The sequence below is a fragment of the Brachypodium distachyon genome, chromosome 1 (genome assembly GCF_000005505.3).
Source record: "Brachypodium distachyon strain Bd21 chromosome 1, Brachypodium_distachyon_v3.0, whole genome shotgun sequence".
NCBI lineage: Eukaryota > Viridiplantae > Streptophyta > Magnoliopsida > Poales > Poaceae > Brachypodium > Brachypodium distachyon.
The window spans coordinates 21,127,025-21,151,506 of record NC_016131.3 but is presented as its reverse complement, the minus strand read 5'-3'; the positions used below and the strand labels follow the sequence as shown (position 1 = coordinate 21,151,506).

Below are 24,482 nucleotides of genomic sequence, written 5' to 3'. Positions count from 1 at the left end.
GTGGGGGGTGGGGGTGACCGGTATTTAGTTCAACAAAAAAGTACATCCATTCCAAACAGGGCCTCAAGGAGAACTGTAGAATGTAGGCCTATCCTGCTCTATTTTCTTTCCTACTTCTTTTTTTTTCGGAAAGGGATGGAAATCCCTGCCTCTGCATCAATCGATGCACACAACCATATTTTTTTCCCTACTTCTTGACTCTCGTTGCAACTGAGAAACTGAACTGCCTTTAACTTGATTAAGATTGGAAGGTAGCGTGGCCACATCTCCCGGCATTTGTTAGCTCGTTGATGGTTCTAGTTAATTATAACCTTGATTGCCAGGATATCCTAATTAATCTGCTCCTAACAGCAACTTAATTCGGGTAACATTAGTTACATCTAAAAATCAACCTCTCCTCTTTCAGAAAAGGAGTCGGCACCAACCTCTGATTGATTGGAATGTATGCGTTTCATGGAGATGTATGGTAGAGTTGTGTCTAAACAAAGTTGTGACTAGACGCTGTAGACAACCACTACTTACAAGTGCTGGAAGCTTGTTGGATTCGGTTAAAAATCGGTTTGATCTTTATCTAATTAACTTCTGTCTGTCTAGTCTAGTCTAGCATGATTTATATTAGTCCCAACCCAGTTCAATCAAGCATAAAGCCAAAGTTCTATCACCTTTCTGGTTGCGCATCAGATCGGCTTAATTACAACAGCAAAGGATTAAAACTGGTTGCGTATCTATTTTATTCTGGGTTGTCATGCCTTTTGGTTTTTGTCTTCAAATTTTGTACAGGTTTATTTGGTGTTATATGGTTATTAACTTAGTACTTACGAAGACACCTCTTTCTCTGGATCAGTACTTTTACCGATGACGGTTTTAATTTAATCATAGTTCTTATCACATCTGATAAGGTGTAGGAAAATCTGCACCCATAAACATTTTTTCTCGTATAACTTGTAGGACCCATACCTCCGTTGTTTGGACTTCTCTTGCACGATAGCATCAGCAAAATGTACAAGTGAAGGATTATTTCATTCATCCTTGTTCGTTTCAACTTTGTAATCTGAAATGTGTGTACTACAGATGGATGGTTGTTCTTTCTAGGTTCTTGTCTCTATCCTGAACTGTAGTTCCTTTCAACAGCTAATATTTGTTCTCGTTGTCAGAGCTCACAGTTCATGTATGTTTACTTCATAATACATTGTCTGACCACTCTTTTATACATTCATCATCATCATCATCATCATCAGAAGAAGAAAACAAAGATGTACTGGTTTTCCTCTTTTGTTTTACATGATATGAGGAGAAATTCAACTGTAGCTGTTTATTATTTATTCTTTGGGCTGTCGATCTTGATCTCTGCAAAAGATCAGCTGCGTGTAGGAGAAGCAGTGCCACTTCACAGCCTATGTTGAATACATTGCATTATTTTTTTCAGGCAATCTATATGTGAGTTGTAATATTTGTTCACACTCAGAAATGAAATGGAGCCATATGTCCCATATGCTGTTTCATCCAACCTTCATGCTGAATTTCACCTGAAATGTGTATGTGTGTGGTTCCTGAACTGTGGTGGATCCGATAGCTTAAATTTCTGAGTCGTTGTAGCACATTCTTGTGCAGAATTGAACTCGTGGTTTTTGTATTTGTAAAAGGGCAGCAGTCCATGGTGCTACTAGATGGTAGTACATCATATATCAATGATGAGGTGTCCAAGATGATCCAAGAAAATCTTCTCAAAATAAACTAAGAGAAGACCAACCAAGTGGCAGGAAAAGGTTAGAACGGGCGGCCGACGTCCGTCCATGGAAAATTAAAGTAGAATCGAGATGAAGTTGGCTTTTCTCAGCTTATGAATTTGCTCTATGCGTGGGTATGCCCCATAGCAAGGCAGTCGCTACTAGTACTAAACACTAGCTACCAGCCACCAGGTAGTGCTCATGTTGTTGTTTTGTGGCTTGTTTGCTGATGATGTGTGTGATAGGGTGTACGTGCATGATGAGATGGTATGAACAAACAAACAAAGCCATTACTCCATTGGTTGGAGCACTTTATCTATATGTATATAGGTGTGATCTTTATGCGGGGACGCATAGTTTTTCATGCAATGGTCTGAACATAAGTAGTGATGTGCTTCAAGGGAAGGCAAAGGAGAAAAGTATCCTTTGTGTTTGTGGCCTGTGATCCCACTTGTCTACTTCTGTTCTGCTCTTTCGGTAGTGGCAGGGCTGTCAAGGAAATTAATCAAGTATTTGTCAGAAATGAGAAGATGCTATCCAAGGTTAGTTACTTATTTAGTTTACTCTAAAAGTTCAAGACAGGAATTGGTTATTATTTCCCCTTAAATCTACAACCTAATATACTTCTGAGTAAATTTTGCAAAACCACATATTTTGTGTCACTTTTCTTACAGAACCATAGTTAGTGCTAAGAGTCTCAAGGAACCTCCACTTTTGGGGAAAAGCTTCTCAAAAAATGTGTTGGTTCTAGAAGAAGAGTGACACAAAATACTGTTAAACACCTTAAACTAGGTAATTAGCTAGGGTATTTTGAGAAGCTCTGCCCTAAAAGTGGGCGTTCCTTGAGACTATTAGCGTTAACTTGGTTCTGTGAGAAGAGTGAGACAAAATGTGTGGTCATGCGGAATTATTAGTATCTACTCGTCTCTGCATCAGGAGCATTCACTCTATGAGATTTCTAGCTAAAGCTTGCTTCTTGTTCTCTAACATAAAGCTAGAGCTTAAACTTTTTCAATGCGTTTTGCAGCCTTGCAGGGGAGACAGAAAACATCATTTCCGTCGAATTTGTCATCCATAAATACAGAAAAGTAGTTAGGCCGTAGGACACATAGACACGATTTGACTTATTCACTTTGTGTGACCCGTGAACTGTGTTGCTTAGACGTTATAATTATGAAATAAAATGTACCTGTGCATCTCTCAGATGCGGAGGCCAGGAAGCTCCTCCTTTTCGAAAAACTCTTTTTCTTGCGGGGATAAAGAAAAGTAGTTAGCTTGGTTTCTTGCACTCTCAAGGATCCAAATTTTGGCTATATCCTGAGCTCAGAATAATATATTATGCTCTCGTCTTGATAAATGATATCCCCACCATGCAGCCTATAGAGAGAGAAAAATTGGTTCAATAGGCGAAACGTAGAATTAGTCTTGAGTCACTACACGTCTACACTACACTTGTCTCCAATCTTCAATATTTTTTTTATACCTGGTGGTTGCAAGTTGCAACATCAACTGTAGTACGTACTGCACATCACATAAACCAAAACCCTGCAAAGATTTTCTAACTCTGATCCATGCAACGCCTAAGCAAGACGCTTTCAAGGCATGCAATGTCTAAAGGGGTCAAAATGGTAGTAGTAGGTACCAAATCTTGGACCAGAACTGATCATTAGTAACTGCACCTGTACGCCCTGGAACTGTTTGATCCTTTCTCGTTAATTACCTTATCATGGAGAGCAGCAGGACTATGATCAATTGCCTGTCGTTTTTGGTACTATTTGTTCTCAGCTAGCTGGGAGCCTGGTACATGAATGAATTAAATTAAGATCGATGGAATCCTTGCCTTAGTCCCGATCAAAGATCTTATTCCTTGTCAACGATCGATTGACACGACTCTCCCACCTAAAGTTGTGACAATTAAAAGAAGAATTCATGAATTCATCCATACCGGCCGTCAGGAATGTTGGTAGTACGTTGCTAGAGTTTATATTAAACAAGATTAACTGATCCTGAATCGTGCAATCACTAGCTCATCGATCCGCCGTTGGCGTCACAGTGTCACATTGATAAGTAACCTCTTTTTTTTATCTTTTCTCCCCCGCGCGAATAATAGGTACTGCTAGGAGTATAGTACAGTACTAGCTTGTTAATTCGTGGTCGTTAGCGCTAACCAAACCACTTTCGTCCACACAAATCCACCTACGTGCCCTGCGCCCGGATAGATCGCCTCATGAGACGCCCGTGATGCATTGGCGCGACACATGACTGCAGCTAACCTCTGCCTCTGCGAAAGCAGCGGAGCCGAAAACAAAAGCCAACTCCACGCTACCGCTTTTCCCAGGGATTCAGCTTTTCGAGCACAGCGTTCGCGTGGCTCGTGCTGCCACGGATTTGGGTACTAGTACCCCGCCCGCCCGCACGTACGCAAGCCTAATTGCCGTACTCACGGATTTGGGTGCTTTAAACTGCTTTGTAAGCTTTTCTGTCAATTTCTTCTTGGCAGGACACCGGAACGTGTGAGAGAAAGGGTTATGTTAATGCCAGAGTTTTGTGGTTTTGCAGGCAGGGATCGATGGGCGTTAGGATCGATCGCGCCTGCCTGCCTGCCGCGTAAAACAGAGGACGGATTATTCCGTGGCGCCGGTTGCGGCACATACATTGCGTTGCGCTCCAGTTGGGAACAAGGATGAGATCAACACCCGTGTCTGTATTCTCTGTCAGGGCTATCCCAGCTGTGAGGAAGCACTAGGATGCATTTCTTCTTGAAAAGAAAACCTCATCTTTTTCTTCCTTCTGGAATCGAATTCGAATCTTCGCCTTTGAAGTCGTCTAAAGAAATCACTTGCCAGTCTTCTCGAAGCTCCGCGTATATATTTCGATCCCGGTATGCAGATGGATGGCCATTGTCGACGGCGAAAAGGTACGAAGGATGACGCCCCAACGTCCTTCTTTCCTTCCTTCCAAGTTGATTCAAAGTCGTCGATCGATGACGACGGCAACAGCCACAACGTCGTGCAAACCAGAGGATGAGGGATTGAGGGGAGAGCCGTGCGTGCGTACGTGCCCTTGCCGAGTCAACTTAAAGGACCATGATCCCCTCCGTGCACATACCACTACTCCACTTGCGTCCATCCATGATCCATCCAAATCTGCAACGACGACATCACTGATTCACTCGGCGCTCCAGCAGAAGCAGGTAACAACAACGAGCGGTCTGTGTGATTGACGCATAGCCGCGTCACGAGGATTCAGACTCATCTCCATTACAGCGACACATCACACATGCATCCAAGGCTAAAAGTAATTACAGTACATGTTTGTTTTTCAGATAAACACAGCAGCAGCAGCTACCAAGCTACAGATCGGATCCAGAGTGACGACATCTTTGCATCGGGAGCCGGGCGCGCGGCAGTACAAGATTCACCTGCTGGACTAGTTCTTTTCTTCTGCTAAGTATCTTTTTTGTCTCCGAGTGACAATTGTATACTGGAGTAGTAGTTTGCTGTTTAACCGACCATATGAGGGCTGCTGCTGCTGAGTGCTGAGTCAGGTTAGGTTGCATCTTTTGTTAATGGGCTGACGAGCTACAGATCGATCTAATCGCCTAACTAAACTAATTGAGCACATGACCCTTTAACGATAAGCATCCACTCCAGCGTCGATCTGGACCTGCACACCGACCAATTCTTTTCACGAGCAACTGCACCGCCCAGTCCGATCAAATCTCGTAAATACTCGGTGGTACACATCTTCTTTTTTACTGTACATGGTAGCAGGTCTTAAATATGCCTTAGTTTGCATCATCTGTGATCCAAACCCGCTTGCAGTCTCCGTTCAGATCTCAAGATGGGTTTTGAAAAGTTCGATCTGTGCATGCAGAACTATAATACAGGAAGTCGAAAATGTATTTTCCGTAACGAAGACGAGACTATTACGCATGTTTTTTCGGTGTCGTGTCTTTCGTTTTGTGTGGTCAATGGTCCAAATAACTTCCAATCTTGTCCCTTCTTGTGATGTTACTCGTATGTTTGGATTCTGATTACGGGGGTTAATCTAAGATTGAGACCGCTTCTCATGGTTGGGGCGGCTGCTTTATGTTGGCAATTTGGTTCTGCAGAAATGATATTGTTTTTAATAGAAAGAACGTAACTTTTCCAATGCAGGTTTTCTATTCGTCCACTCATTGGCGCCGTACATGATCTACTCTTCTCAAACCAGTGGATCATCAACTGGCTTTGATGGCGTGCAACACTTTGGAGCAATTGGGGGCTTTTTTTTACCCACAATGGGTGACGGTCTAGTCTGCGAATTGAGCATGCATAAAGATGTTATTTTTTTATCGTTGTAATTTTTGAGTTTTGCTTCGTACTTGTGTGGCTGTGTGCGTTTCGACGCAGAGACCGGGGATATGATACTCTTTAGTTGTATCGCTTGATATAGCTTTGAGATCAATAAAAAGCTTTCATTTTCGAAAAAAAATACAGAACTGGTACTGAAAATCGTAAACACGCACAATTATTTCTCTTCGACACAGCAAAAATTCCGAACAGTCTACTCTCATTGCCGGTTTATAGCACGTCCTCTTCACTTGATGTAATAGTAGCACCATGCAAAGCGTTGATTTGATGTACTAACAGGCACCATAAATTCGAACGCTGGTAGAGAAGAGGGACGACGACTTGACAGCAAATTCACATATACCCCCAACGGTTCGGAATAAATGAAAATGATAATAATTCCTACTATAGTTGAGCTAAACCAACTACAGTTCAAAAACTCAGTACAAGTGTACAACCACGAATAAACCGCACAAAGTTATTATAATTGAAGCTAAGATCGCTCGTAACCATCAGTTATTTAACATTTTATCCGCTATTTGGACTGCAGGCCATTGCACATAGCCCGAATAACCAATTCAAGTGTGGATTAGCGATTCTATGAGGCCTTGGTTATCTTTGGTTGAAATTCAAACGTTGCAGAAGAATCCAAACAAGATCCTTGAAATCATAATTTGTCTATTTCTGTACAAACTTCAGTTAAATGAACAAATTTTTAGTCCAAATTTGGTTTAAAACTCTGAAGTTTAAAACTTTGAAAATGCCAAATTTCCCAAAAGAAATGCACAAATTTTGGAAATTCATAAATTGTCTCATGAGTGATATGTTAAAATTTCAGACCAAACTAGCCAACTACTTGGCACAAATCAGCATTTGGGTTATGTTCAACGGCCCGTCGGGATAGTAGCGGGTGTAGTGAAATGTTAACAAAGTGGTGGTTATCAACAACCTTATTTCCACTCATGGGGGATGGGGGTTATGAACTATTTTCATGTGTGGTTGTCTTGTGTAGCTTACTTTACAGCCACATGTACGTCGTCGAAGGTGGTGCTGCAGTGGATTCTGGGCGCGGTGGTGAGTTGGTGGACGGCGACAGGGGCGTCTTCCGGGCAGCGTGCTAAGTCCTTGTGGCTTGGACTGCAGCGGCCTATGGGTCGGATGGGCTGCTCTTGGCGGCATGGGGTGCATGGCTTCCAGGCGAAAGCCTTGCTCTGATGTGTTCAGAGCTGGCGACGGCGGCGCTCTCGGGCGTCATCTACCTCCTTGGAGGCGGCGTCGTGGAACTCCCCCTCGCCAATTGCGGCTGCTTGGCTCTCCGGGTGAAAACCCAAGCTCTGGCTTGTCTGGAGCGGCCAGAGCGGGCAATGGCGGAGGCGGCTTCGTCATATCCTCCTTGGAGGCATTGTCTTGGAGGTCAGGTCCGTCGGACGGTCTTGGATTTCTGCCGTTGCGTGGATTCGCTTGGTCGTCAAGGATGGCGGATGTCAGGGCGGCGGCTCCGAAAGTTGGTTTCAGTGAATGCTGGGGCGGCGGCCCCGGAAATCGTTGCATCCTCAGTCCTATGGTGTGGGCCTGCAGTCTGCCACGGCTAGGGTGTTGATCTTTGTGCTGTTTGGGTGCAGCAAGATGAACGGCCCGGTCATTGTGATCCCAAGGAGGGTCGGTTGTCTTGGATGTCGGGGTGGCGGCCCCGGGTCCGGTGTGGCGGCCGAGGTCTGCGAGCGGTTGCCTTGCGCGGCTAGGGCTACGGAGAGCCCGTCTCGTGCGGTGTTGCAACTCCTGTGTGAGCGGTGGATGTCAGGGCGGCAGCCCTGGAAGGTGGGGAAGGTGGTTTGCGCAAGGCGCATTTGGGCGGTTGGACGCCAAGGCGGCAGCCCCGGATGTGTGTTTTGTTGCGCGGGCATTGCTGTTCTTGTGTTGTGTGGGCAACGGGGCAGTAGTGTTTTTCTGGTGTGTTGGACTCTGGGCCTAGTTGAGCTAGGCAGGATGAGCTTTCTTGTATGGTTTTCGGCCTAGTTTTCCTTATAAACCGGACCATTCTATTCTTCTTAAATGAATTGCGGGAGCTCCCCGCCCTCTGACGAGGTTCGTCAAAAAAGAGGATACCTGTAAACAAGATAATGACATAATTTACCATTTTGGTCAATAAAATTTGACGGTCGCATTGGCAATTCCAATTTTCAAATATGGCAAAGGCCCCATAGAATATTAGAATTCAACCAAAATTTGTAAGAAAATAATATAGCTTCAATTTGAGCCTGAACTCGATGACCATTGAACGTGAATTTTAGTTGTTGTTTTTACTGATAATACCCAACATAGATAGTTAAATACCAAAACGTTTAAGAACGGCCAGAAGTAAGTGAGCAGACATCATGTGTTCAAATATCACTAGTTCAAATGGTTCATAGAAAGGCTATTGTTGTTGTTCATGGTACACCTATTGCAGAAGGTCCCGACGGGTCTAGAAGAGGGATCCTAGACTGCCCAAAGAGATTGATTGAGAAATCAGACATTATTGTCGAATTATCATATTTAATTCCCCGCAACAAGTGATATCAAACGAACAAAATATTTTTTATATTTTGGAACTGAAAATTTTAAATGTGAAAGAGGAGAAACAGCTCTGGATAATAACAGCTAGTATAAAAGAGGACTAGGGCTTAGTCAGGGTTTTGGATTCCCATGGAAGAAGAGATTTTTCTCTCTTGGAACAAAAATGGAAGAAGAGTTGCTCAAAAACAAAAACAAAAAGGAAGAAGAGGTTTTTGAGCACGTACGCCGCCGCAAACGTCATCCAGATTACAGAGTCAGACTCCTGCTGCGTCGTCCGTCTGTTGCGACCGCGGCGCAAACGGGTCAACAACCACCTCTCCGATCGCGCGCGCACCCTCCGGTCGTTTACCCCCATCAACATGACATCCACCCCGACACGTCCTCTTCCTCGATCTCGACCTCGACGCACGCGTCGCACACCTCCCTTCCTTTCCTTCTCCTCCATGGACTACTAGCCATCTCCTTCCCCATATTCCCCCAGTCAACCTCGTCCTCCCGCGCCCATTAACCCGACCCAGGAATCAATAAGATTTGGGAGCCTTCCTTCCTTCCTTCGGCGCGCGCCCAAAACAGAGCCACACCTAGCCTGCCTGCGTGCGTGCCATACTGTCTGTGTGCTATCCATGTTGTCCATGGCGCCTCTGCCGTAAGCAGAGAGGAGAGGGACGACAGACAGACAACACGAAAAGCGTGGGAGCGGGCCAAGAAAGCCTTTTTATAGGCCGCGCACTTTGTTTAGCCCTCCGATTCCCGAGTTTTATTAATACCGTCGTGGGCGGGCGGGCGGGCGTTCCCTCCGGCCGGCCTCGGTGTGCATGGGCGCCGGACGCGCCGGGAGGTCCTCCGCGGCGGCGCCATGACCACGACGACCACGACGGCGACAGCGGCGGCGGGGCCTGCCGCCATGAACGTGGGGGTGCCGCAGCTCTGCGGCGGCGCCGGCGGGGGAGGAGGTGGGCGGGGCCGGCGGCGCAGGCCGACCGACCTCCGGTGGGCGCGCCTGCTCCGCCTGGCCGTCGCCACCAGGGTCGTGCGGCTCGTCTGGGACCAGCTGCTCGCCTGCTCCTCCTGCGGCGGCGGCGGCGGGCGGTACCGCCGTCTCGGCCCGCCGCCGCACGGCGGGGACGTGATGTGTCCCGTTCCGATTGAAGACGACGATGGCGGCGGCGCGGGCGCCGACCCCGATGCGGGGGAGGTCGAGGACGTGGTCGGCCTCAAGGTCAGCCTGCTCGGGGATTGCCAGATCGGCAAGACCAGCTTCATGGTAAACCTCTTCTTCTCGAGTCCCGGCCTGGCCTGCTTCTATCATATCATAATCTCGATTAACTGGTCTGGTGTTACAGTTATGTCGAGTGCCCGTGCCTTTCCTATTTTCAAAGCCTATCTAATCAAATCAAGAAGCCATTAAAATCTAATCCTTGCCAGTAGTACAACCTACAATTAAAGACATTTCATTCTCCTTGAATGAACGAGTACTATATCATTGCGCCAATGCGCGATTCCTTTCACGGTCCTATTTCGACCAAGAACCCACCAAAGTGTAGTAGACCTGGCACCAGCCTTTCAAATGCATCATTACCAATTGAATTTGATATTCAGCAGGAACAGCCGGTCGATCCATGTTAACTGTATCTTGACGTGGTCGGCAATTTCTGCAGGTTAAGTATGTTGGAGATGATGGGGAGGAACAGAACGGCTTGCAGATGACGGGTCTGAACCTGATGGACAAGACGCTGGCAGTCCGGGGCGCTAGGCTCGCCTTCAACATCTGGGATGTGGCAGGTACATTGTGCATTCAGAATTTCAGATGCAGGCACCAAACTGTAATTGCATTTGGTTCGAGTATCGGTTTTCCTCAACTTTTGCTTACTGAGTTTTTCCTTGTGGAACTAATGGATGCAGGAGACAGCCAGTCCATTGACCACGTCCCGATCGCGTGCAAGGACGCCGTGGCGATCTTGTTCATGTTCGACCTCACCAGCCGGTGCACGCTCAATAAGTTAGTATATATGCTGATCAAAACATACTCGAGATGACCAATTCAGAGTCTATTGAGATTTTTGTGTTGTGCCACTAGGTGCTTACTGCTGGTTTTAATCTGATTTTCTGCAGTACTATAGATTGGCACGAGAGGGCAAGGAAATGGAATAAGGTAGGTGCATTGCTGTCTTTTTTGTTGGTTTATTTGGATTTTCCCGTCTCCAATGCTGTATAGCTGGATCATACTGGCTGTGCATATGAGAGTTTGTTCGTATTCATTGCTATATTTCTTACTGTCCATTGCTCTGAACATAATTTATTTTTCCCTCTGGCAGACGGCTATTCCAATTCTAATCGGAACGAAGTTTGACGACTTCGCTCAGCTTCCTCTTGAGATGCAATGGACAATTGTTAACGAGGTACTGCTGCGTTTTACAATGGTTTCTTGGCATCAAAATATGGTTCACTTTTGTCGTTGTTTGTCTCTTGGGCAACGGGCCTTCTGCATCTCCAATGTGGTTAGCATAGAAAGATGAGACCTTGCCTTGGTTCTGACGGCAGGAGTTGGGTGCCACATGACCGTTTCATCTGAATCTGTGCAGATTAACCACCCCTAGAAATTTTAATCCTGAACGAGTCTTTTACTATCAACGATTGCTACTGCTCGATAGTCTCAAGATTTACTACTTGATCAGAAAACTAGTAATTGTTGAAAGATTAGCTTGTTTCAGTAGCTATAACGCACAAGATTTTTTTTTAGTTTGATTACGGCCACACGTATCTCTGGCCGGGTCGAGTACTCGTCTTCTGACAGGGACATTAGAGAGCCCAAATCAAAACCTGAATCGAGTACAGGGGACTAATTATGACTGCTCTGATCCGAGAGTACCATATGTATATGACTGCACATTGAATTGAAGTCAGTGGACCTACGTTTGTCGGAGTAATCTCCAATACTACGTCTAAGTCTTAACGAGAGTAGTCTAAAAGATACTAGAAAAGTTGGAGAAGATCCAATCTTGATGTGTAGTCTCACCAGCCACAGGACCAAATTATGGCAAAATATTCTTTCAGTTTCAGGAAAGGAAATTATGCCCGTCTTCGTCTGCATCGGCCCCTGGCCACAGAACGTAGATCGCTGATGGCCACTTCTTACTCGACATGTTAAAGACAGAATAGCCAGTCGCATCTAATCAAAGAATAGAAGTTTCATCCATCTCTACAAATGGAAAAGAAGCTTCATCATATATCACAAGGAGACGAATAGAAAAGAACAAAAGTGTCATCGTCCATGGACTGCATACATTTCGGCCAGAAATATGAATATCTGTACCTACCGCGCAAGTACTTGTTACTGTGCCGCAGAACTGAGATTCTGGAGGAATTCTGACACGTTTTATGTTTGTTTGTTCTGTATGTTGACTGGATTTACAGGCCAGAGCATACGCAAGAGCGATGAAGGCGACCCTCTTCTTCTCGAGCGCGACGCACAACATCAACGTGAACAAGATCTTCAAGTTCATCACGGCCAAGCTCTTCAACCTGCCCTGGACGGTGGAGCGCAACCTCACCGTCGGCGAGCCCATCATAGACTTCTGATCTTCTCATCACAACTAATTTAGACACATACAGACCACACGCAAGCCCCCACACGGGAGGAGAGGCCATCTTGATGGATTTTGCGTCCTTTCTCCTGCTAACCCCCAACCCGATCTTCGCCTCTCGGTGTACGTCCTGTCGATCGAGGCAGGCAAGATACGCGGCATTGTACATATGTATAGGTGTTTATGAGTGCGTACGTTCGTCCCCTGTGCTGTGCATCCGGCATCCCGGCCCGGCCCTTCTCTTGGAGAGGAAACAGAGCGAGATGTTCGTCGTCGCTCCGTCTCGCCCTGCTGTATGTAGAGGAAAATTCCATCCATGTAATATACACGCCCCCATTTTTCTCTCCACGGCAAGACTAGATCTCGTAGATTCCTAGTGTAGTGATGCGTCGGCGTTTTCGGCTTCAGAGTTCAGACTATGGCGCCAGTCTTCAGAGACGGGTTGCTGTTGAATTTAGCGGAAGGAGTAGCGCTGAACTAGTGTTATTTCGCGGTTGAAGTTTCGGCGAAATATTGCCTGTGTGCCATGGAGGCAATCTATGAATCCTTGTGTAGTGCAGTTGTTACTGTCCCTGTGGATTTTCTTGATTTCCTCTCCATTACATCAGAAACCTATTTGCTACACCCAAGTTAACATAAGCGCCCTTGCCCTAGCCGCCGCCACCTAGCGGCCTCTGGTTCGTCTCTCCTCCCGGCCGGCCGGCAAGGACGTCCCTGCTTCTTCTATGTCTGTTGCTATACAGTAGGTCTTCAAAAATTAGGATTTGGTCAACCGGCAGTCGAGTTATAGTGGTGATGGCGGCACTGTGCGGGTCAATAATAAGATTTTCCCGACTCCTCATCCAACTCGTCGACAGCGATCCTGCCGGTGGCGTTGAGAAGTACGGGACGGTTGGTCACTACTCTTCTAGAGTGGTGGTCCTGTTCTGTGTTTGTGCTTTGCAGGTCGTCTACGCGTATCAATTTATTGGTTTCTTTTCCGATCGATGAGACTCGGCCAGTTTCGACCTCATCGTGGAGTTAGTGCGGCCAGGTCTTCTCGGATCCGTTTGTCCGGATCGGGGATGGTCATCCAACCTTCTTCGTCTTCTTCTTCTCTGGGACGATGGTTTGTTTCTCAGATCACTGTCGCCGACGTCTTCTGCCTCCGACCGGCTGCTATGTCAACAACGGTTTTCTGGCTCCAACGTGGTTTGGAGGTCCAGAGGCAGCATGGAACTTCGCTCACGGCTCGCCAATGGCGAGTGCAAGAGGAAGACAACGACGTTTACGTACAATAACATGCGTGTAATTTTCTTTTACTTTAAAGAGGGTTCTCTAAGTGTCGGTTGATTTTAATATATGTCATTGGCCTTCTCGCAAAATAAAGTTGACATAAGCGCGTCATGTGCATCTAATATCTATCTACAGAACTAACTAGACGGAGCAGTGAAACTTTCAACGTGAAAAGCTGAACTTTCAACTCGAATCCATAACTTTCATGTTGAAGATCCAAAACATGATAGACTTTATTAAAAAATCCGAAAAAATAGATCTATTATAAAAGTTCGTCACAAGAGTTTGGAAGACCATCTCGACAATGAAGCGCCGCCTCTGTGAAGACCACACCATATTCCACACGTCTCGGTGATGGTACGAAACACCACCAAAACGAGGCCGAGACGGGATAACTTATTCCTTGTCGACGACGACGGCACCCGTTTCGCTGCCGCCGATCCTTGACAAACGAAGACCTAAGAAAACTCTAGAGGAGAAAATCTACAACTTCCACTGGCAGATGGACGTCTTCTTACAACACACACATCCGGTGGAGTAGAACAAGACCGACGATCAATCGGCAGGGGTGAAACCCTAGATGGATTTTCTAAGGCAAGAGACCCCAAACCTTGACTTAAATGCTGTCTATTCAAACCAAATGATAAACTTTAGCTTTCAGCTTAAACTTACTGCATTCACCACTCGTTCGATCGCATCCTTTCACAATCAGTGCAACCTTCGACTCATTGATCTGAATTGCACCAAACTTCCGGTTGTTTAACAATTAAAGATCATTGTGTCTTTGTATCGCACATTCTTTTTTCAAATACGATAGAGTTGGCATTTTTATATTTAAGCGAAATTTGAAATATTTTTCATATATAAGATTAAAAATATATTTTTGGAAGACGAAAATTGGAGATATTGTTTATTTAAAAAAAACTATTTTAGCGGGATCAACAGAAACCCAGCTTATTCGGCCCGTCAGGTGCTAACAAACACGGCCCGCACTGTTTTTACGAGCAAGATGGCCTACAGTGCCGACGGCGTACGTTTGGCAGAAGTGAGCGTCACTGGGCTCAATTTTTCACCGCACGGCCTACAGGCCCACGAATAAGGCACGATCTCGCGACCCGAAAACCCTAGCTCGGAAGCACACGACCATAAAACCATACCCCTTTCCCTCGCCGCCGCCACTCGCCGCAACTCCTCGCATCAGATAGGGAAGAGCACCGGAGCCATATCCCCCCGACCGACAAAATGGTTAGATTTTTCCCTCTCATACGCTCTGAAATCTTAATCTCCTGCTATACTCTTGTCGATCCATGTTGTTTTCCTACTTTGTTCGATTTGTACTTTGGTTATCCATGGAGATCTGCTAGCTGTTTGATTTCGGGCTAGCTTCCCAGCTTTAGCTTTGTATATACGGGGAATTCTTGATTATTGTGTTGGACTTAGGTTGTTATTGGCTTAGATTCCTATCACTATGTTGGAGATTTTCCGTAGATCTGTGAACCACTATGCTGCATCATATGAGTCAGATGTGCCTTTGGTTTGAGATTCCATGGATAGCTCGATGTAAAGCATGGCTAATTTAGTTTGTCTCCATGTTTAGATCTACAATAGTTCGTATGCATACGCTCTTGTCGTATCATTTGTTTGTTGTGCTTTCCAATTTAAGTTAAATCCTCTCGTAGCAACTTCAAATTGCGTATTTCTAAACCCATGTGGTCGGCCGTATCATGCTAGTAGTCAGTGCTTTTGTCCGGTGCCTTCACATCTGCACTATGTAGAGCTGTTGTGCATGGCTCATATAGCATTATTTAGTGGTCAGTAATCCGTAGTGTGCATTGAACAGGTTATCAAATGTTATATTAGTTCTTTTCCGAAGCATTTTCTACATTCCCTTGTACGACATAGGCTGTTTTTCTCCGAGGAAGAGGTCACCTTGTTACAGTTATTCCTCTTTTTGAGGTTTTAATTTTTTATTCATGGGGTCCTATGATGGCATGAAATCTTTGAGACCTGATTATTCTAATGATGCGACCATAAGCATATTTCCTGAGGTCCCAATTGGAGTTTGTGCCTGATTTTCTCGTAGGAGACATTGGAACATTTGCTGTTCTTATTTGTGGAGTTTCGTTGAACTGTTGCTTTTTTCAGTTCAACCTGCCCTTGTCGTACAAACCTAATATAATTGTTGTCTTTGGTGCAAATGCTAATTAGGTGAACGTTCCGAAGACCAAGAAGACCTATTGCAAGAACAAGGAGTGCAAGAAGCACACCCTTCACAAGGTCACACAGTACAAGAAGGGGAAAGACAGCCTGTCTGCCCAGGGAAAGCGCCGTTATGACAGGAAGCAGTCAGGATATGGTGGTCAGACTAAGCCTGTTTTCCACAAGAAGGTATTGCAACATTGTTGATTTGTGTTCTAGTGGTATGATTGATCTGCCAACACAACATATAGTTTATGGATTTAGTGCCATCATCTACTTGTGGTGTGAGCTATTTAGTGCGCTAAAGACTGATAGTTTGTTGCTCATTGCTAATTCCGCGGATGGTTTTCAGGCGAAAACCACCAAGAAGATTGTGCTAAAGCTGCAGTGCCAGAGCTGCAAGCACTACTCCCAGCGTGCCATCAAGGTTTGTAACTTTCCCCTTGAACTGAACATGTCTTTCTAAACCTAATCTGCTTGCTCACTCTGGTTCCTCTTTGCAGAGGTGCAAGCACTTTGAGATCGGTGGAGACAAGAAGGGCAAGGGAACATCCCTCTTCTAAATTGCTTACTCCTATGTGGAGTTGCGGTGGTCATCAATGTTACTACTTGTCTTCAGGTTTTGATGTTAGGCGTAAAATTAAAACAGATTTGTCGTGCATCCAAACTCTAGTGTCTGGCATTTGAGTAAGGGGTCTACTTTTGGCTAAATGATGTTCTGTAGCTTGAATCCTCCTTTGAATCATATAACGACTTGTTTAAATCTCTTCCTGTGTGATGTAGATCTGATGTCCAGTCCGATTAGTTAGTTTGATGCCTCTTCATGTCATCTGCACCAGACTGATGGTGTAGCTGAATTTTTCATTTTAACATGAGAATGGAAGAAAACTAATTTCGGTCTGTCTGCTCATAGGGAAGTAGATGCATGTGTAGTGAACCAGGATTGATGCAGTCGTCCAGTGAGACCGCTAGGCCTGTCCATAACCTGTTTAAAGCAGTTTTCGGTTTGGAATTAGCCCGGCCAGAGTTTATAAACTTAAACGCAGGAAGATAAGCAGTCCCAGCTTATCGTCCTTGCCGTGAGCGATGTAGAGCGCCGATCTCAGCTTCCAAGTAGCGCACGACAACACGAGGAGGACCGCGCCCTTTTCCTTGCCTCTGCCGGCTGCCGCACGATCTTCGACCCAAGGGGCAGCAGTGCAGAAACCGGCAGCTCAATTTAGCGCTGAGATTCCTCAACGTGCTCTTCGACCCAAGGGGCAGAAGCATCAAGCCGCCGCCGGCGCGCACCCTTCCAACCTGCAGCGAGGTCGCTTCTTGCCGTTGCACATTTTTACCTACTGAAAAACAGTTCGGTCTGGGTTGGACAACACCTCTACACCGGTCTGTTGCGCCGGTCCGAAATTGCAATGCTGGTTCGCCGGTCGCCGCCGTGGTGTATTCCAGAGCTAGCCGAACTCCTCCCGAGCGTGCGGCGTGCATTCACTCAGCCAGAATTGGACCAGATCAAACGTTCTCCACGTCCTGCAAAGGACTAGAATCCTTTGATCTAGAGTTACTTGTGGCAGTACCATCACAATGCCGTGGGTGAGACACCTAAGCCACATTGATCAGAGCATCGCCACCTCCCACCTTCATTACCTCGCATGATGGTGAGAGCCACCGAAGCCAACTGTCTTCATTGGAGAAATGCTCTGCTCCCGGCAGAAAAGAGGGAGTAGCATTGCCGTTGGTTGGATTGGACGCTCTCGCCTAGCACGGCCGCACGTGCGCCAATATGCTACCCAAAACACCGAGTCGTAGCCACTGCCAGGATCTACACAAGCGGCGATCTACTTCTGCTGCCACTCTTTCAGGAGACGGTTTCGCACGAAGCCCACCAAGAACGCCACAAGCCAAGCCATGACGGCCGCATCATTCCCTCGGTCACGATCTAAATTTCGTCCCCTAACAACCTGCAAAAGACCCTGTCACCACCGACAATCGCTCAAAGCTTTGTCGTGCGGCAACGAAAGAGAGGAAGACGAAGGAGGAGATGAGTTGGTGGCGCGGCTAGTCCATCTATTCTACAAAACCCCGTTAGACAAAGCCATACAAGTCTTGCCAAAGTTCTTAATTCCAATATGTTTAGTGGTTGTAAAATATTTTTGTTTTCATAATATTTAAATTTTATTGAGTTATATATAGGACGTTGCTAATTTTTAGTTTCCTAATATTTTTTAAATCCCGTTAACTTAAAAATAAAATCTTTTAAAATGACCAGTTTTCATGGAATATTAGTTTAATTTTTATTTAGCACTCGCTCCTTCCATTCTAAAGTATAATTCTAGCTTCAAACTAGTCATTCTCCGTAAGTTTTGAATAAATTTATAGAAAAATCTATCAACATCTATAAAAGAGTTTTATTAAATCCATCATGATATTTATCTTAATAGTATACTTATTTGATATTGTAATATCAGTATGTTTTTATAAACATAGTCAAACTTTAAGAAGCTTAACTTGGGACAAAGTCAGAACATTCTAATTATATCTAAGAACAGAGGTAGTAGTTTATAAGTGGATAAAGATGGAAGGCTTAGGCTCTGTTTGGTAACTCAGTTTTTTCTCTGTGTTCTGAGAATACTACAGTTTTTGGATATATTCTAGTTTTATATACCATAGAGGTGTTTGGCTACCCAAAAAAACCACCCAAAACTGAGGTATTTCCTTTGTATAAAAAAAAGAGGTCGGGACCTCTTTATTTTTTACAGAACACGAACGAAAAACTCGGTATCGCTCATGCGGCCGCTACCACACCGAGGCTGCGCACATCTGTGCCGCCGATAGCCGAATGGTCGTCGCCAGTTGGGCTGCCACCACAGCAGGACGTCGTGCATCGGCGATAGGATATGTCGCCCTGCAGTTGCATGTCAGGTCACCACGCCGCCGCCGCTGCAGATCAAAGCGCCATCGCCTTGGAGGTCGCCGCGCCACTCCTATTGCAGGTCCCTGCCCCCGCTAGCTGCTACCGATCGTCGCGCGCCCCCACTGCGGGTGGCAGGCGGCAGACACAGATCAGAGCTGAGGAGCGGGCGCCCCACGGGGCCCGTCGGAGGCGGTAGACGTGGCTGGGAGGCGGTGGACGTTGAGTGGCGCCAAGGAGCGGCTCGCTCGGAGCCCGGCGGAGGCGGCGGATGGGGATCCACGATGCGGCACGGGGCGTTGGAGAAGGTGGACGCGGATCTGCGCCGGCGCCGCACGGGGCCCGACGGAGGCGGCGGATGCGGAGCCGTGCCGAGGGGCAGGTCAGAGGCAGCAGGGGCCAGGCGAGGTGCCTTCGGCGGCGCGGCCTACCGTCTTGGACGGACACGAGAGCGGCCGTGTGGGAGGGTGTTGCTGGGGCGCCGTTGTTTCTTGAGAGATAGAAATGCAACGATATGTGCTGCAGGAAGATGAGTAGGTGGAGGGGAGGAGATTTTAACAGCACCACCAAACGGGTCATGGTATTTTCGATACTTCAGAACACCGTGATTTCTCAAAACTACGGTATCTTGTAGCCATAGGATAAAATACTCTAGTTTGTCAATATCTTGGTTTTTAAAATACTCTACTGCCAAACATAGCCTTAGATATGTGACTGAAATTTAAAAAACATTGAGGCAGATCATGGCTAAATAGCCATGCATTGTGATGCGAATTAGTGGTTAAAGCAGTGTTTCGGAGACCATTCCCATATCTAAAATGTGAGGTGGGAGCGTTGCAACCAGGGACAGATCCAAGGGGGGCGCCTCCTAAGAAATTTCATTTAGTTAATAGTTACTGATCAGCTAATTAAAAATCACTTTAAAATAGGTGAAGACTCTAATTTCGTCCCCCTAATCCCAACTCGCCCTCCTCGTGTTAAATTCCTACCTCCGTTCCTGGTTGCAACGAGGTAAGTAGGAGATGCACCTGATATCCTGGCAAGCTACTAATTTCGTAACGTAGTGACATCAGTATGACAAACATTCAAGGGAGAAGCCAAAGCGGATTTCAGGAAGTGAACCCTTCGCGTGTTTGAACTTTGAACCGTGGCATGTAGCCGACATCAAACGATCGAGCGCCATCTCAGTCTCGGAGATCCTCTCAAAAAGCACCGAAAGAAACGTCTGAATCCGAGGCTAAACTCAACGCCCCTTTGAGCCCTGGAGAGGTGTACCGTGTACCCGAACGAAGAACAGATTACAGATGCCATGTTTGGTGGGTATATGCCGCCGCCCCCAAATGCCAGTTGCATTCAGCAAAACAATTCGGGGACCGAGCAGAAACTCCCAAAAGGAGTAACGAGGCAGCAGGGGGCCGGTACACACGCAGCTGCAGCTAGCGGACGAGCTACGCTCCAAGGTCGCGCCCATCGCGGAGATTTCGCCTTGCAAATTGCAGGACGCCAATATATGGGACGACGGGGTTGTTCGGTTCAGGGCCATGCCCAGTATCCATCGCCAGCAAGAAAACAATCTGCGTGCAGATCGCCAGTGCATCCTCAACCACGCATTGTTTTGGACCACGTAGGATGAATTGGGGGTAAGCAACCGTCCGTGCAACAAGGGGGTCAAGGCAAAAAGTTCTGGCAACTTTATTTTAGATAGATTCCATTCACTTACCTCTCTACATCAGCAGCAGAACGAACGAATAATTCCTGAGACATTGGCAGCTAAACCTAGAAAATGCAGAAAACCGCACAAAAAGAAGAAAAAAAGGATTCCTAATATATATTACAAGGGGGTCCTTAATTTAGATATGCTCGTAACAACATTCTAATGTTCGAGCGCCGAGCCGACTCGCGGCGAAGGGGATGATATCATCTGGTCCATGTCCATTACTGCTTTGCCTGCAACACGAGTGATATTGTTTTTTTGTCAAGTTTCAGTAGTGAATTCTGAATTGGTTCCGTACTCCTCGTGTGGGTGGTGACTGGTGAGGTAAAAGGAGACGTGTGGGATGGATCACCGGCCGTACCTGGGAGTAGATGAAGGTTCCGAGGATGGCGATGGCCGCCCCGAGCGCGTTGATGGGCTGCACCGGCGTGTGGAAGATGATGATGGAGGCGACGATGACGGAGATGCGCTTCATGGTGTTGCCGACGCTGAACGTCAGCGGCGAGATCTCGTCCAGCGACATGTATGAAACCTGGTTGTACAGGTGGTAGAACACGCTCTGTGCCGCCACCCACCTACAAGCCAAAGAGGAGTTAGTTTAATTACCCATATGAACCAACTGAATTATCACCGAAAATTAGCCAAATCAGACTAGCTTTTCATGGTCTTTTTCTTTAATGAACTTGTGGCATTGCTGAAGTATAAGTGCTGCATGCATGCTACTGTTTGTTTCCAAGTTCTCATTAAGCATTTCGAATCGTAACTGACTTGATGGTTAACTGTGAAGCTTTGGTGGTGAACTGGCAAGTAGTAGTACAAGGAGGGGGGATATGCACGTGATCGAGCTTACCAGACGAAATTGGGACCGATCTCGGCGACTGCGTTCTGCCATCCTGCAGCCCACACCTTGGGGCCCTCCATGGCGAAGGCGAAAGGGAGGAGGATCACCAGGGAGAGCATGGAGAGGCAGGCGTAGTAGTTCATCCCGCTCACCGACTTGCCTTTCATCCCCTTCTTGGAGAATATGTTCCGGAACACGAACGCCAGGTTGGAGATCATCGCCCCCATGAATCCTAAAAGGAATTAAAACAAGGTGGCATCGGTCAGCATTTTGGCCAAAACAGGTCCATCAGACTGCTCGACAAACTTCCCAATTGTGGCTATCATGTGTCAAATCTGTCACATCGATCGACACAAAAATCACATACAGAGATATGAAAAAGATTTTCCACCTCTAACATCAAAGATAAAGTGTTTTGGTACGAAAAGTGCTAAATTATGGACCTCAGGGATTAGAGGACAGTTCATGTTCTTCAGTTATGATATTTCTCATTCATATGGCCCTGTTCTGGAGGAGTTTTAAGGTTCAGAAAAATGGGAATCTGCAGATTGCTCACCAGTCATGTTGAAATTGAGCTCGGTGACGGCGGCGAGAGCGCATCCACCGATGATTGGGAGGAGGGAGAAGTACACCGACTGCGGGAAGTGCTCGCCGAGGAAGAACCTCGAGACGAGCACGCTGAACGCCGGCTCCCCGCTCTTGATGATGTGCGTGAACGACACGGCCACCTTCGCCATGCTCACCGTCGCCGCGACGTGCCCGATCGTGTGCGCAATCGCCACCTGCTCGGCAAAATCCCAATTCACTCAGCATCAGCACACCAAGAACAACGCAGGGGGAGAGGAGACTCGTAAGAACAGACTACAGAGTGTGTCAAGAAACCATATGGCAAATGCGTCTGCAGGAGGATTAATTGCTCACCGGCGAGAGGGCCTTCCAGAAATCGAGGTCCGTCTGGGGCGCCTCGGCGATCCTGGTGGCCCAGGACGCGAGCATGATGGCGGAGCCGGCGGCCAGGGAGAGCGTCGAGGTGAGCCACGGGTAGGGGAACGCGTTGAGCACCTTCTTGTTGTAGATGTTGAAGATCACGTTCAGCGCCCACCACGTGGCGAAGTAGACCCCGATCTTGGCGCGCCTCGCGGCCTCCGGCGCCGCAGTCTCCACGGGCCGCGCGCCGTCCGCGGTGGCGGCAGGGGACGCGGTCCGGGGGGGAGCAGCCAGGAACGGCTCCTGGCGGTAGAGGGGACGCGCGGACAGGGAGAGGGGCCGGGGGCTGGATTTGTGGAGGGGAGGAAGGTGGATGGGCTTGAATGTCAGCTTGGTGGCGGCGGCGGCGGCGGACGCCGGGGAGAGCTTGACGGAGGCGGCGGCGGCCAGCATTTTGGCGGCGGGAAGGGTTGATGTCTGATTTCTCGGGTCTTGTCCGGGTGTCGTGGTATGCGCCTGCGGTGGCTCTGTATCTGTGTGGTGGTGTGATGAAATCTGATGGCGGAGGGGAGATTGGGGTGGAAGGTATTTATAGGGAGCGTGCGAAGGAGAAGGGAGGCGGTTTGGTCTGGTCTTCTGGGGATCTTTTCACCGGTGGTTTCTCTCTTTTTTTTTCAGTTTAAAGAAAATTTATGTTTTTTTTTTCTAAATTCATGTTTTCATGTTCCGTGTTCTTCGAATCTTTTGTATATTCTCTAGAGATGCTTCTAGTTTCCATTTTAGTAATAAAGATTTTACACTTTGCTCTTAAATCACGCGTAAATTATATTGGTTTTCTTTCCTCCCCGTTCCAAACCATGTACTCCATATAAAATATGTCTCTTTCAATCAAATGGCACCGACTAGTCTTTTTCTCAAAATAACATGCAACCATCGTACCTCATTGACAATTAACTTACGGTAGCGGTCCCAAAAGGGTGGTCTGCTGGCTATGACAGAGCAGCTGGATGTCAGGGCATCGGCCCCGAACATTTGTCAATGTTGAGTGTGTCATCCTCGGTCGCGTGGGCAACAAGGTTGCCCTTGGTGTTGGTCGTCGGCGTCGTGTTGGCACAAATCTCGTGGAGGGTCGGCTTCTTCATCTAGCATCGGAGTGTCCGGTGTCAGCTTTCCGATTATGGTGAGATGATGTCTGGTCTCAGCAGAGTGGTGTTTGGGCTTGCCCTAGTTGTGCTGGTGTTGTTGAGCAGACTTTTGTCCATGTTGTTTCGGTTTTCACTCAGTTTCATGTTAATTAAGGGGAAAACTATCTTATTAATTAATCAAATATGTACAACTTTTGCCTCGGTTTCAAAAAAAATCTTAAAGTAGGACAAATAATGATATGACCAATAGTGTCATCTAATTTTCTTTTTGGAACCAGAAAAAATCAATCACTGCATTTACACCATATATAGACAGCACTCATGTTTATTTGTCGATATTATGAAAAGTTATATACATTTAAGGTTCAAATGATTAAGGAAAAAAGTCTCAACATGAGAAGTGATTGCTCCAATTCTTAGTGAATAGATGAGTTAAGTTAAAGTTTTATTAGCTTTCAAGTTTCTTTTGTTAGACGTGTGGCTAATTGTGCGGCCCACGAGTGTGCTAGTTTGGAAGCCTTAAGTGGTGTGTCTTGATTAGGTAGATACAGATCCCAGGTTTCTTTCTGACGATCTTAGGACCAATTGTAACCAAGTTATTAAAGTCGTGTGTTTTCCTAAAAAAGAAAAAACTATCGAGCAAGATGATATACTAGCCAGGTTCCGACGTGGTGCGTTTGCAAAGTACTTGGTGCGTTTGCAAAGTACTCGCTCCGTTTCATAATTCTTGTCGAAACCTTACATGTATATAGACACTTTTTAAGAATACATACATCCAATTTTGGACAAATTTGAGACAAGAATTATGGAACGGAGACTCTACTCCCTCTGTCCAACAAAAGATGTCTTAAGTTTGTTAAAATTTGAATGTATCTAGACATGACTTAGTCTATAGACGCAATCAAATTTAGTTAAAGTTAGGACATCCTTTGTTGAACGGAAGGAGTATTTCATTTCACACGTAGGTTTTTCCATACAATTTATTTCCGATGACAAGTACGTTATTGTCCTCAACTGCTTCTGCGTGTTGCCGATGCTGCCTATCACTTGCAAACAAGTGTGAACTTGCAGCACTGGTAACGCTGTTTTAAACGTTTGGAATAGAATTGACAGGAGAAATTGCCTGGCAAACGGCAACACACTTGTTTAGTTGTTTTTATTCGGAACCCATTCGGAGTTTCCTGCCGTTCGTCAGAGAAGTAAACATACGTGCAGTGGGTGATTATTTGACCGCAGCCACCGAGACCATCACCAGTTCACCACGCATAGCGGTCG

The 24,482-nt window shown here is 46.5% G+C and overlaps 3 protein-coding genes, 1 long non-coding RNA gene and 1 other non-coding gene across 6 annotated transcripts; 4 read left to right on the top strand and 1 right to left on the bottom strand.

Annotated features, from left to right (window-relative positions):
* The first annotated feature begins 3,967 nt into the window (after window positions 1–3,967).
* LOC112269974 lies at window positions 3,968–6,123 on the top strand. The gene is made up of 3 exons (XR_002962250.1): window positions 3,968–4,196; window positions 4,287–4,920; window positions 5,053–6,123. It is a non-coding gene; the product is annotated as an uncharacterized LOC112269974 (long non-coding RNA).
* Window positions 6,124–8,993: 2,870 nt separating this feature from the next.
* LOC100830780 (septum-promoting GTP-binding protein 1) lies at window positions 8,994–12,549 on the top strand. 2 transcript variants are annotated; one of them, XM_024457938.1, is made up of 6 exons: window positions 8,994–9,881; window positions 10,276–10,399; window positions 10,520–10,616; window positions 10,730–10,769; window positions 10,933–11,016; window positions 11,672–12,025. In XM_024457938.1, exons 1-6 carry the CDS (start codon window positions 9,474–9,476, stop codon window positions 11,729–11,731), a joined length of 813 nt encoding a protein of 270 aa, XP_024313706.1. In that variant the 5' UTR covers window positions 8,994–9,473; the 3' UTR covers window positions 11,732–12,025. The 2 variants fall into 2 exon arrangements, with proteins under 2 accessions (XP_024313706.1, XP_003560141.1); XM_003560093.4 differs by lacking the exon at window positions 11,672–12,025 and adding an exon at window positions 12,032–12,549 and having other exon boundaries at window positions 9,003–9,881.
* A 2,015-nt stretch (window positions 12,550–14,564) lies between these two features.
* On the top strand, window positions 14,565–16,457 carry LOC100843847 (60S ribosomal protein L36a). The gene is made up of 4 exons (XM_003562960.4): window positions 14,565–14,721; window positions 15,685–15,864; window positions 16,028–16,102; window positions 16,179–16,457. The coding sequence occupies exons 1-4, from the start codon at window positions 14,719–14,721 to the stop codon at window positions 16,236–16,238; spliced, it is 318 nt and encodes a 105-aa protein (XP_003563008.1). The 5' UTR covers window positions 14,565–14,718; the 3' UTR covers window positions 16,239–16,457.
* Window positions 15,456–15,527, top strand: LOC112270247. Its single transcript, XR_002962647.1, has one exon. It is a non-coding gene; the product is annotated as a small nucleolar RNA R66 (small nucleolar RNA).
* A 3,791-nt stretch (window positions 16,458–20,248) lies between the features above and the next one.
* LOC100830471 (glucose-6-phosphate/phosphate translocator 2, chloroplastic) lies at window positions 20,249–23,204 on the bottom strand. Its single transcript, XM_014895789.1, has 6 exons — window positions 23,093–23,204; window positions 22,057–22,706; window positions 21,692–21,917; window positions 21,145–21,367; window positions 20,656–20,869; window positions 20,249–20,527 (listed from the first exon to the last, which is right to left on the bottom strand). Exons 1-6 carry the CDS (start codon window positions 23,202–23,204, stop codon window positions 20,516–20,518), a joined length of 1,437 nt encoding a protein of 478 aa, XP_014751275.1. The 3' UTR covers window positions 20,249–20,515.
* Window positions 23,205–24,482: the final 1,278 nt, after the last annotated feature.